This window comes from Lutra lutra, chromosome 6 (assembly GCF_902655055.1).
Source record: "Lutra lutra chromosome 6, mLutLut1.2, whole genome shotgun sequence".
NCBI classification, from domain to species: Eukaryota; Metazoa; Chordata; class Mammalia; order Carnivora; family Mustelidae; genus Lutra; species Lutra lutra.
The window spans coordinates 68,281,851-68,294,272 of NC_062283.1; the positions used below are offsets into that span (position 1 = coordinate 68,281,851).

General features: G+C 47.9%; 1 protein-coding gene across 1 annotated transcript; it reads right to left on the reverse strand.

Moving 5' to 3' along the window:
* Positions 1 to 1,223: 1,223 nt before the first annotated feature.
* PIM1 (Pim-1 proto-oncogene, serine/threonine kinase) lies at positions 1,224 to 6,823 on the reverse strand. The gene is made up of 6 exons (XM_047734666.1): positions 6,356 to 6,823; positions 6,138 to 6,244; positions 5,978 to 6,028; positions 5,520 to 5,886; positions 3,796 to 3,972; positions 1,224 to 2,796 (listed from the first exon to the last, which is right to left on the reverse strand). The coding sequence occupies exons 1-6, from the start codon at positions 6,435 to 6,437 to the stop codon at positions 2,639 to 2,641; spliced, it is 942 nt and encodes a 313-aa protein (XP_047590622.1). The 5' UTR covers positions 6,438 to 6,823; the 3' UTR covers positions 1,224 to 2,638.
* Between the last annotated feature and the right edge of the window lie 5,599 nt (positions 6,824 to 12,422).

A 12,422-nucleotide genomic window follows, 5' to 3' on the forward strand; every position in this document is an offset into this window, starting at 1 on the left:
TCTCTCCTGCCTAGGGCTTGGGATCCGCTCCAACTTAAGGGTAAACGAGTGAGAAGTAGTTACCTGGCCCCTCCAGTAACCTGACCAGACAGCCTCTCACCAGTGTCCCAAGGGTGTGTGCGTGCATGAGGCGGGGGAGGGGGGCACGCGGATGACCCGTAGGAGAGGAAAAATGTTAGAACTGCTACTGAGGCTTATTGAGAAAAAAGAAACCAACATTTACTAATACTTAATATGCAAATTAACAGCAGTACGCGCTCTAGCATGCTGCCTATCAGCATGCAGTTAGGCCATGTGCACTAAAGTGGATTCACAGGTTCCCCCATTCAGTTTAAACTAAACCCTCACAGGGGTTCCTGGCTGGCGGTATCGGTACAGCGTGCGCCTCTGGTCCTGTGAGTTCGAGCCCCACATTAAGGGTAGGGCCAACTTCAAAAAATTTTTAAAATAAACTCTCACAAAAAGAACAAGGGCCTTCAACAGATTCCTGCAGAGAAACCACAGACCAAAATTACTAATCCCAGCGCAAGCAGTAAGAAGAGGGCAGAGCTAACATTTATTTCATCTACTCCCCATTATAAGCTGTGTAAAGCACATGGGAGGGGAAAACCCAGGTCTGCTTAGGTCAAAAACATTTCCACCCATCTGCTATTAATGACTCAACCCCACACTAAAGGTGAAGGGAACTTGAATCGGGAACTGAGAGTAATACAGGTATCTGGTTTTTCAGTAAGCTTAACACGTGTCAAGTCTATCCGCCCCAAACATTTTGCTGGTGGGAAAGATGGCTGCACAAAGCTTCCACTGTCAGCTTAGCAATAGAGCTGTTTGCTGTCTAGAGGTCAGCACTGTTCCAATAGAACTTTCCGCAGGGATGGAAATGTTCTATAGTTCCATTACCCCATTGACAAGTGGCTCTCCCCTGAAATGCGACTCGTGCCACAGGGAAACAGCCACCTTCCCTGTACTACTGCAGTTCTAGAATTTGCATGGGGCAACAGAGGTTGGAACACTCGGGCTGAATTCTGTCCAGCCAAGATTGCCCACCAACCCCACCCCCCAACCCTTAGGCCACACACTGACTTCAGAAAGGTATAGGCTACCCAGGCTGCCAGGTGGCCTGGTACAGGGAACCAGAGTTGGGCTTCAAGTCCTGTGGGAGATTCCCAGCAGGTCAGTAAAGTGAGCCTGCCTCTGCACGGACAACACTTAAAAGCCACAAGTTAAGACAAAAGGTTTTTATTCAAAAAACGCCAAGTATAAAAAAAAAAAATAAGATCTCTTTTATTCCCCTGTACAGTATTTCACTCAGATAAAACCAGCAGGCTACATACTGCTCAAAACACAGCCCCAGAGAGGATCCGGAAGGCACACCAACCAGAACTGCTTTTCATATAGCTATCCTATATACACCAGTCAGCGATGCCCCTCCCCGTGCCCCTCGGAACCCGTCCCCGCTCAGGTCAGGCCAGCGAGGGGACCGGCAGCAGTCAGGGAGCCACAGCAGCTGTCCCGCCTGAGTCCCATCACCCTACGAACAGAGCGAGCCCTCCCCGAAAGGTCCCCAAGTCAGAGGAGGAAAAGGAGGAAAGAAACTATGGCAGCAGCCGTGGAAGCTTGGAGCAGGAAGGGAACCAAATAAATAAATAAATAAATACATAACGTTGACCTCCAGGTTAGAATGCGCATCTTTTCAAAAAAAAAAAAAAAACAAAAACAAAAACAAAAAAAACCAAACCAAAAACAAAACAGGTAAAATAACTTAAAGGCAAAAATTAAAAAAGATTAGATCAACTACAATCCTTTTGTACACTACCATGCCAACTGTACACACATTTACAGTTTTTCTGTTGATTTGCATTGTTTGTGCATTTTGTGTGGTGTGTGTGTGTGTGAGAGAGAGAGAGAGAGAGAAAGAGAGAGGTCTTGGCTTTGAAACAGTTAAGTAAAAACCAAAAAGGAAGACCAGTTCACTCTGGAGTTTTACTAAAGGAGGCAGAAAAAAAGGGCAGGTGGCTCAGCATTTGGCCCTGTAGCCTCTTCCATGGCACCTTTCATATGAAGGATGGGGAGAGGGGGACAGGAGAGAAAAATAGGGAACCAAACCCAGGCAGAGTTTTGGAGAAGCAGCAGGTAAAAGAGGCAAGTTCAAGTATTTCTCCCAGCACAGCCGGAGTCCCCACAGAAGGCACTCAGAAGAGTCGGAAGAGGTGACAGGGACTTAAAATGGTGCTAGTCCTATCCCACCCCAACCCGTTTCCCCCTACCCGACCCATCGCGGCATTCAGCAGAACTTGTGATGTAGGGAACAGTTCCATGGCAGGGTTCTGATCCCCCCCACCCCCCCACCCCCGGGAGTTTGCAGAGCCCAGCAGTGCTTCCTGGACGTTCTGTGAGAAGAAGAGAGCATCTATGGGAGGAGTTGAGGCCTAGGACACCTGGAGTAGAGTCTCTTCCCCCCACTGTTGAGAGGCGACCTCCAGGGCCCTGGGGTCTGGAATGAGTTGTAAATGTTGTTCCTGTTATCAAGCACTGTCCTGCTTGGCGAGAAGTGTCACTGGTACTCGGGAAGCTGGAAACAGAAGCTTCCCCTCCCTCAAGCATCTGACGGGGAGGGGAGAATCTGCCAGAAAAGCTGCTATTTGCTGGGCCCTGGTGACAGGCTGTGCAGATGGATCTCAGCTGTTTCCTGGGGCAGGAGGACATCTTGCATCCAGGGATGGTTCTGGATTTCTTCGAAGGATGGCCGGTCTGATGGTCTCAGGGCCAAGCACCATCTAATGAGATGTTGACACTCTGCAGAAAGCAAGACAGAGATTATGAATGACTCAACTCGTTTTTGCAATGCAAAGGTCTTGCTAATTTGCTTCCCAGGGGCCAACAAGTCTGGCGTCCAAGAGACCAGGAACCTTCTAGAACTCTATTTTTCAATGGGAGATATTCACTAAGATCTAGGTCCTCCAAGCTGCTTTCAGCTAAAAACAAAAACAAAAACAAAAACAAAAAACAAAAAACAACAGCTCCCCTCTCTTAAACCTGTGGTTTTTAAACTTCAATAGCCGGGGCCTTTCCCACAACACCCACTCACCAGAAATAGGAAGAATGATGACAAGGGATTTTGATGACACATCAGTGAGCATGATGAGGTGATTCAATTCACCTACAACTTACAAATATGAACACCACCCACAATGAGGTCACGGGAACCGCAGTATTTAGAGAGTCTGCCTTCAGGGGGAAGGCTCAAAGAACCCTCAACTTTTCACTCCCTGGCCAAAACAGCCAGGAGTTGAGAGATGAGGACTGTGGGTACTTTAAAAAAAATCTTTCAGTGAGGGGCACCTGGGTGGCTCAGTGGGTTAAGCCTCTGCCTTCAGCTCGGGTCATGATCCCAGGGTCCTGGGATCGAGGCCCACATCGGGCTCTCTGCTCCACGGGGAGCCTGCTTCCCTTCCTCTCTCTCTGCCTGCCTCTCTGCCTACTTGTGATCTCTGCCTGTCAAATAAATAAATATCTTTAAAAAAATCTTTCAGTGAAACTAAATGGTCTTTTTTTTTTCTTTTTAAAATATTCTCACATATGCTCTTCCTCTGACCTCTCAAAGAATGCTCAAGTGCAAACCATTCAATTTCTGAGGACTGGCTCTCCAGATTCATTGGCCCAGGGCTCTGCTAAGCCAAGGGCAGCGGCATCCCCTGGAAAGGCAGAGCTCTCCAGAACGCAGAGACTATCCCCTGAGGACTGCCTGCCTTGTGACTCCTGCTTCTCCTCAACAAGGCGCTTCCCAAAAGTTACCTGAGGAGACCCTCTGCCTGAAGAAAACTTGGCCCCGGATGATCTCCTCATCGTGCTCAAAAGGAATATCTCCACAGACCATGTCATACAGCAGGATCCCCAGAGACCAGACGGCTGCCGACCTGCCGTGGTAGCGATGATAGCGAATCCACTCTGGAGGGCTATACACCCGGGTCCCTGTGAGCCGGGGGAATAGAAAAGGAAAACACAAGCTTTGAGCAAAAATTAAACAAAGCAACTCACACACTCAGTGGTACACGGACTCCTTGAAACAAAACACTTCACTTCTCCCAGGACAGGGTCTGGGCTAACTCCATTTCCCCCCTAGGCTAAAAGGAGTGCAAGAGTGGCATCTCTCCCACCCAAAGCATTACCCACCCAGCAGTCCAGACCATAAACCAAATTCTTTATAAACTGCTCCAAGAAACAAACAGGGCTGGCCACAAACCCAAAGCCTGAGGGGTGTATGTGGTATGGTAGGACCACCCACAATGGGGTGAAGGGATGAGTGTCTGCACACAATCACGGGAGACAGCCCATAGACTATCCTTAAACTGCACTAAGATGGCTCAGGAGCCTGGCTGAGATTCTGATCTCAGATATGATCCAGTGCAGGGCCCTTACACAATATACTGTATCTTAAGTCCGGGTGCCCTTTAGGAGGCCTTCCTCCCCACCCTGTGCGTGCAGAGGCAGACACCCACACCCTCTCTCTTCCCCTCACTGGGAAGGTAGAGCTGCAGAGCGGGTTTCAGACCACGTGATTCCTGTTTACAAACTTTGGGTTGTAAAAAAAAAAAAAAATGTGGGTGCCATCCCGCTTGTGCTCACCAGGGGGCAGCAAAGACTTGAAGGAAAAAACAAGGGAGGACCCGGCCAGCCATTAACTGTTAAATACAAAAAAATGCAGCCCAACCCAGCGTCCTCCAAGGGCAAATAAACACAAACCACAAGCCCCAGTCACAAGTTTTGAAAGCCTGTCGTTTGTTAGGTTAAGCGCTCAAATGATGACCCACCCTCCTTTGCTTTGATCTCTGGCTCTCAATTCCATCTTTTCTGAAAGAACCCGCTCCAAGCCCCTCCCTAGGATAGGTTTTCATCCTTTCTGCGGAGACACCCAACTAATTTTCAAACCAACAAGAGATCTTATTTCACAACATTCATTCCCGACTCCCTCACCCCGCAACGCCAAAAAATAAAGAATAAGCCCAACAAAATAATTTAGTGAAACTACTGTTTCTATTCCTTTACCCGGCCCTAGATCAAAGGGGTAGAAAAACTGCAGTTTTAAAAACTAACCTTACACAAAACTAAACTCCCTTAGCACAAAACAAAAATTACAAAACCGGCATCGATTTTCATCTCTCCCGCTCTCCCACCCCCCCCAACCATCCTTTTACTGGCGGGGAAACTGGGTCAGACTTCAGAAATCTGGGCTACGGCCGGTTGCCCACAACCTCTTATTCATCGGGAAAGCTTGGAACCCACTGAATTCCACTTAAAAAATAAAATCATGCCAGAAACATGACAGGTTCAGCTGGCTCGAAATCTCTGGCTCTACTACGCTGGGAAGCTCTCCTTCGCCCCACCCCTGCTAGCATCGAGCCAGACGGCCCGGTGACCTTTACAAAGGGCCGGAGAGCAAAGCCGGCCGAGGCCTCCAGGCAAAGCCAAGTCACCTGGGCAGATCCCTCCCCGGTAGCTCCCTCCCAAGCCTGGCTCACCATCGAAGTCCGTGTAGACGGTGTCCTTGAGAAGCGCCCCCGACCCGAAGTCGATGAGCTTGAGCTCGCCGCGATTGAGGTCGATGAGGATGTTCTCGTCCTTGATGTCGCGGTGGAGCACCCCGCAGCTGTGGCAGTGCCGCACAGCCTCCAGCACCTGCCAGAAGAAGCTGCGGGCCAGCTCCTCCTGCAGGGCCCCCCTTTCCGTGATAAAGTCGAAGAGGTCTTGCACCGGCTCGGGCCTCTCCAGGATCAAGACGAAACTGTCGGGCCTCTCGAACCAGTCCAGGAGCCTAATGACGCCGGAGAAGCCCGAGCTCACCTTCTTCAGCAGGACCACTTCCATGGGCACTCGAGTGCCATTGGGCTGCACGGGCGAGGGGGCTGCGTTAGAGCGGGAGTCGGAGGGTGTCCCTCACCCCACCCATCCTAGGGGTCGCTCCCTCCAGGGCACTCACCAGCTCTCCCCAGTCGGAAATCCGGTCCTTTTCCACGTGCTTGATGGCCACCTGAAAAAAAACCCCAAAGAGTCTCCATGAGATCCTCTCGCCGGGGCCAAAGCACACCCGGGCGCCCCCCTGCCCAGCGCGCCCTCCCCACGGCGGGGCGCCCACTCACCGGCAAGTTGTCGGCGACACGGATGCCTGAGTAGACCGAGCCGAAGCCGCCGCTGCCCAGTAGCGGGCCCACCTGGTACTGAGACTCCAGGGGCTCCTTCTCCTTGCCTAGTAAAGAGGGAAGCACAGGAGACTCAGTGCCGGCCCGAGAGCTCCCAGTTCCCACGCTGGGGGTCCAGCCGCCTCGCCATCCTGGGCTTGGTGGGGGGAGGTGCTCACCGGGCGCCAGCTTGGTGCCGTGCAGGTCGTTGCAGGGCGCGGCGCGCAGGTGGGCAAGCGAGTTGATTTTGGACAAGAGCATCCCAACCTCCAGGGTGTCGGCGTAAGAACTGTGTCTGGAGGAGCTGCAGCAGGAGCTGGGGCTGGGGTTGTGCCGGTGGCTGTGCCTAAGGCTGGGGCTGAGGCTGCGGGTGGCGTTGCGGCTGCGGCTGCGGCTGGCGCGGAAGGCCGAGGGCGAGTCGGAGGACGACTGGGGGCGCTGCCGGGGCTGGCGGCTGGCGGACACGCCGGCGGGGTCAGGCAGCGCCGAGGGCGGCGGGGTGGGGGGCTCGTGGGGCTCGTGCGGCAGCGCCACGGCACTGAGAGCTTGTAGCTGCTGCTGCTGCCGGTCCCGCCACCGCCGCCGCCGCTGCCGCCAAGTCCTCTCGGGCCTCCTCCGCCACCGCGGCCGCTGCAGCAGACGCCCGGCTCACCCAGCAGCCAGGAGTAAAGGGGCGGAGCGCGCCGGCGGGTGGGGGGGCGCGCGGGCGGGCGGGGATGGGGCGGGGCCTCTCCGGGAGGCCTAGGCGGCGAGCCGGGCTGCCGGGCCGGAGGAGGGAGGAGAGGGGGTGGGGAAGCGGCGGGACAGGGCGACTCCCCTTGGCCCCCGCCCCGCGCGCTCCGACGCCGCGCCCCGGCCCCGCCCCCGCCGGCCCGTGCCCAGCCAACCAGAAGCCGACTGATCTGCATAACGCGGCGCGCCACGCCCACGCCCCGCCCCGCTCTCGCGGTCAGAATGGTCTCTACGCCGCCACGACGTGGCGGGAAGGAAAAGGCGCCAAAATGGAGGGGGAGGGGCGCGGGGCGTGAGGGGAGGCGGGAGCTGGGTGTCGGGCGGCGAGGGAGGAAGGATGGGGAGGGGCGTATCGATTCAAACCCAAACAATAACAAAGCCATCAAAGGCCGCCCGAGGCCGGCTCTGCGGCTCTCTATTTCTTGAAGGTTTTTGGGTCAAGGGCTTGAGCTGGAGCATAACAAGTTGCGCAGAGGCGACGGGCGTCGGTGTGTCAGGCGGGGAGATGGGGCGGCCGGCGCGCCGGGGTGTGAGGGGCTGTGTGGGGAGGGGGGTGGCGAATGCCGACGAGGGTGGTCCTTCTGTGTGACTCAGACCCGAGACCTCCAAGTCGGCTTGGGCGGGTTTCACGAGGCGCTGTGGGCTCGGGTTGGGTTCTCGGGGTTTGTGTGTTGGGGGCGCGTGGGGGGCGAAGGATCTGCAAGATGTGAGTCACGGCGGTTTCACCGAGGGAGTGGAGGTGTCACAGGCCTGGAATAAAACTGGGGAAGAGCTCGGCTTCTTCGGGGGAGGGGTCCAGATCGCGGTTCTTACAGCTGGTGAAAAAGCAACCCCCAGATTCTCAAGCCGACGTTTTTGTAAAAAATGCAGAAAAGTACCAGTGAATCCTGGTTCTTAAGAAGTGGTGTGTGTTAAGAGTGCCCGGTAAAGAGGAACCACGAAACAAATGTTGGTATTATGATGCCAGATGCTGTCTCAGCCCCTTCTGTGAGGGTGGGAGAGAGGAAAATTCTTCCTGTAACACGAGGGTGGGAGGGTGCGCTTGATTTAATCAGAGTTTTCGCGTTGTATTCACCTTTTCATCAGCCTGTTATTACCAGTCTGGCAATACTAGCAATTATTGGCTGCACCGAGGCTTGTCTCAAAGGAAATCCCCCGACTCTCTGCCCCACCATGGAAATAACATGGAAAACTGGCCAATTCCATTTTCATCCTTTGTCCTTTTAAACTTCATGTAGAGTTGATAATGACGTGTGAAATGAGTAAATTAAAATTCTATGTAATCCATAAATTGGATTGTCAGTGGCCTAAGTAATTGAAAGCCTACTGCATCCCATTTTAATATTTTTCAAGTTCCTGCCACTTAAAGGAGAAATGAGGTTCCAGGATCTGTTACAGCTGCAATCATTAATGAATTTAAATGTTTCATTAAAAGTTTTCTACGGTGCCCATTTTATAAAGATGTGTCCAGATATTTCACAGCTTTTAGGAATCTATCTTATAAAATACAACATTTTCCTTTTGTTTGTGTACTATGGCCTAACTCTCATTTTTGATGACTAGGAGAGAACCCAAGAGAACAAGAATTATTCCCTTTTGGGGCGCCTGGGTGGCTCAGTGGGTTAAAGCCTCTGCCTTCGGCTCAGGTCATGATCCCAGGGTCCTGGGATCGAGCCCCACATCTGGCTCTCTGCTCAGCAGGGAGCCTGCTTCCTTCTCTCTCTCTGCCTGCCTCTCTGCCTACTTGTGATCTCTGTCTGTCAAATAAATAAATAAAGTCTTTAAAAAAAAAAAGAATTATTCCCTTTTTACAGATAGGAAAATGAAACATAAGTAGGATGACAGAGGGTCATACAACAGCTAGAGGAGGAAGAGATGAAATGACCCAAATTCAACTCGGAGTATTCAAAGATTTCCTGTTGTCAGGGTCTAAAACTGTCCTTGGTACTGAGTAAGACATCATGTGTAAATGTATGTGACCCAGCACTTCCAATCCCCTCTACCCTCCCTTTCCTTTTCCAGTCCCTACTGGGCAATCCCCACACGTTTCCACTCACCTAGCACTTTCCAGACATTCTGCCTTTGCAGAGGCATTCATCCTGTTCTGAGGATGCCCTTACCTCCTCATTTTTATTTAAAGCCTTTCCAGCCTTGAGGAGGACCTGATTGTTAAATAATTCCAAGCATTCTTCACCATCTATTCCACTCATCTGACCATCATGGGTTTGGCTTTTTTTTTTTTAATCTTTGTTAATTAACTTTTCAATTATTTATACCATGTTTCCCTATGCTTTGACATATGTTTCTCTTGTCCAGCATTTCTTGGACATGTGTACTGAAGGGAAAGACCAAAATGAGTCCCAACAAAAAAGTCAGGTCATGATTAAAGTCAATTTATACCAAATTTAAGTGAATTAAGTGGGCTTGGGCAAAATAAAGGAGAGGTTAGGAGCAAGGGGTTTAACCTGTTTAGTCTGCTTTGAAATCTGGGATCTGGCACCTACTAGTTATGTGATATTCGTCAAGTTACTTAACCCTTTCTTTTCTTTTTCTTTTTTTTTTTTTAAAGTTGCTTAAACTTTCTAAGCTTTAGACTCTAAATGACAATAATAACACCTACCTCATAGGGCTGTTGTAAGGAGCAAATAAAAGTCTGCATGTAAAGCTCATAGACTAGCACAGAGTAAGCTTCTAATAAGTATTAGCTGTGATGGCAATAATGATGATTGTGTTTGTGACAATAATGATTTGGGAATGGTCTTGCACCTTAGAGGTTTCAAAGGTGAAATACTAGGTACATCACTTGATTGTAATCATCCAGGGAGAGAATGTGATTCAAAATAATTGTATACATTAAATCAAGTTCAACCTTTTTCACTTTCTCTAGATCTTTGTAGGGCTAAATATTTAATTAGGTAGAGCTAAAGTGATTAACATTTAATATGTCTGCTTTATATGGTGACTGCTTCACAGCTGGAAGTTACGAAACATGGACCTTGCTTGGCAAAGAGCTTTTATTTACTTAAAACTGCTTTTAAAGATAATTATTAAACATTCAAGTATGTTTTGTGTTAAAAATTACTCTTTGAGGGTAGGGAACTTGATGTTTTTATTCATCAAAATGTAGTTTTAATAATAAAAACAATCACAGCTTTTGCTGTTTCAAGGAATCTAACAAAGAATCAGAAAAACCCGCTAATGATTAAATGACAAGTGCTTTTGGAAAGATAAAGGCCATAATCATGCTTACAATTCTCTGGAAAGGGAAGAATTTTTTAATGTTAATTTGAACAAGAGCCACATTAATCCTTAGGTGGTTTTCATAGTCCACCTGATACAGATTTAATCAAGTCATTGACAAAGGAATGACTTAAGCAATTTCTGTAATTCCAGAAGTTTAGAAGAAGTTTGAAAGGGATGCCTGTACCCTTTTTTGAAGTACATCTGAGTCTAGTTGAAGCATTCATATAATAACTAGGTCTGTATAGCATTTTCTCTATGAGCTATTTGCAATTAATCGGGTAGAAATAATTTGGATCTGCATCTCATTTCTCTCCTGAAAAAAGAATTACTATATATATATATATATATATATATATATATATATATATATACTTTTTTTTTAAATTGTAGTGTGGTTGGCACACAATGTTACATTAGTTTCAGGTGTACGAATTACCTTTTTTTTTTTTTAAGTTTAACTGTGAAACACCATTATTTTTTATTTTACTCTCTCCTCATTTGGTGAAATAAAAGAAAGGAAAAAATTTGGAGAAACCCAACTGCTTCCTATAACTTAAAAATAACTCCAGGTGTGCCCAGGGGCGCCTGGGTGGCTCAGTGGGTTAAGCCTCTGCCTTCTGCTCAGGTCCTGATCCCAGGGTCCTGGGATTGAGCCCCACATCGGGCTGTCTGCTCTGCAGGGAGTCTGCTTCCTCTTCTCTCTCTCTCTCTGCCTGCCTCTCTACCTACTTGTGATCTCTGTCTGTCAAATAAATAAATAAAATCTTAAAAAAAAAACTCCAATTACATTAACAGTAGTAAGGTTATTTAGAAAAATTTAAATGTCACATATAGTTCATATGTATGGAATATGTGTAAAAATCTACTACAAACTGTAAGACATGGAACAGTCTAAATTTTAAGACTGAAGTAAAGCCTCTTTTTAAAGTTGTAATAATCATGGTAGTGGTGGACAGCTGGGAAATCCAGACTGCCCCAACTTCAGAAGGGTCAGGAAATCTATGCAGTCAAGTTAGAACTGGTTCTTGTCCTTGATAAGATGTGACATTTGTTTCAAGTTTATAAATCTCTTAGTTTTCAGTTTCCTTAGCAAAGCTGAAGAAACAAAGTGTTTTTATTATCTGGCAAAGTATATTTAAGTTCATTATCAATTCATTTTTTTAAAGAAATAAAAATAACCTAGACTTATTTTTGGAATTTTACATATTCAGCACTGAAAATTTGAGTAAAAATAATCAATATTTATTGAAGGCACTGTACACAAAGATTTTATAGTTCCTGAGTATTTACTGGATAGGTCAAAACAAAAAAGAGTAGCTAAGAATGTATAAAGACTACAGGAAGCTTGGAAACGGTTATAAAATACCTTATTAAAAGACCAGGAAAATGTATGCCTCAGATCAAAAAGACAAGCACACGAATAAAAATCCTGCATGTCTAACTGATGAAGAAAAGGGGCCATCGTGTGTGTGTGTGGGGGGGTGTGTTTGTGAGAGAAAGAGAGAGAATGTAACATATTTGGATGTTGGTGAGGGGATTATCTGCCATCTTTTTTTTTTTTTAAGATTTTGTTTATTTATTTGACAGAGAGAAATCACAAGTAGGCAGAGCAGCAGGCAGAGAGAGAGGGGAAAGCAGGCTCTCCGCTGAGCAGAGAGCCCAATGTGGGGCTTCAGCCTGAGCTGAAGGCAGAGGCTTAACCCACTGAACCACCCAGACACCCTGTCTGCCATCTTTTAAAAAGAATTAAATTGCTGTTTTAAAAATTGGAAAAGCCAGAGTGCATCTAGGTAAGTGGAAAAAAAAAAAAAAGTTGCTCAAAAAGATTTCATGATAGGAGCACATGGATGGCTCAGTTAGTTAAGCGTCTGCCTTCTGCTCGGGTCATGTTGGGACCAGTAGGGGGGCTGTCTGCTTCTCCCTGTCTCCCCCACCCCGGCTCATGCTTGTGCTCTTTCTCTCTCTCTGGAATAAGTAAAATCTTAAAAAAAATATTTCGTGTTACATCTCGTTAAACATTCAGAGAGATCCCAGTGAAAGCGTGTTTATTATATATCTCATTTGTTGTTTAATAGTAAACAGCCTTAGTTTTCTGTGTTTGGTCTGTACAAATAGATTATAAACATATTAAGGGCAGAAACCACACTTTCTTTGTTTCTTTCTTTTTTTTTTTTAAGATTTTATTTATTTCTTTATTTGACACAGAGAGACACAGCAAGTGAGGGAACACAAGCAGGGGGAGTGGGAAAGGGAGAAGGAGGCTTCCCTCTG

What these genes read in the sequence shown, in the direction of transcription:
- PIM1 (XM_047734666.1), bottom strand. Translation starts at nt 6,437, where the DNA reads ATGCTCTTGTCCAAAATCAACTCGCTTGCCCACCTGCGCGCCGCGCCC. An exon ending in GTGTCGCCGACAACTTGCCG is followed by an intron (nt 6,029 to 6,137) that starts GTGAGTGGGCGC and finishes GTTTTTTTTCAG; the next exon opens with GTGGCCATCAAGCACGTGGA. An exon ending in TTTCCGACTGGGGAGAGCTG is followed by an intron (nt 5,887 to 5,977) that starts GTGAGTGCCCTG and finishes TCGCCCGTGCAG; the next exon opens with CCCAATGGCACTCGAGTGCC.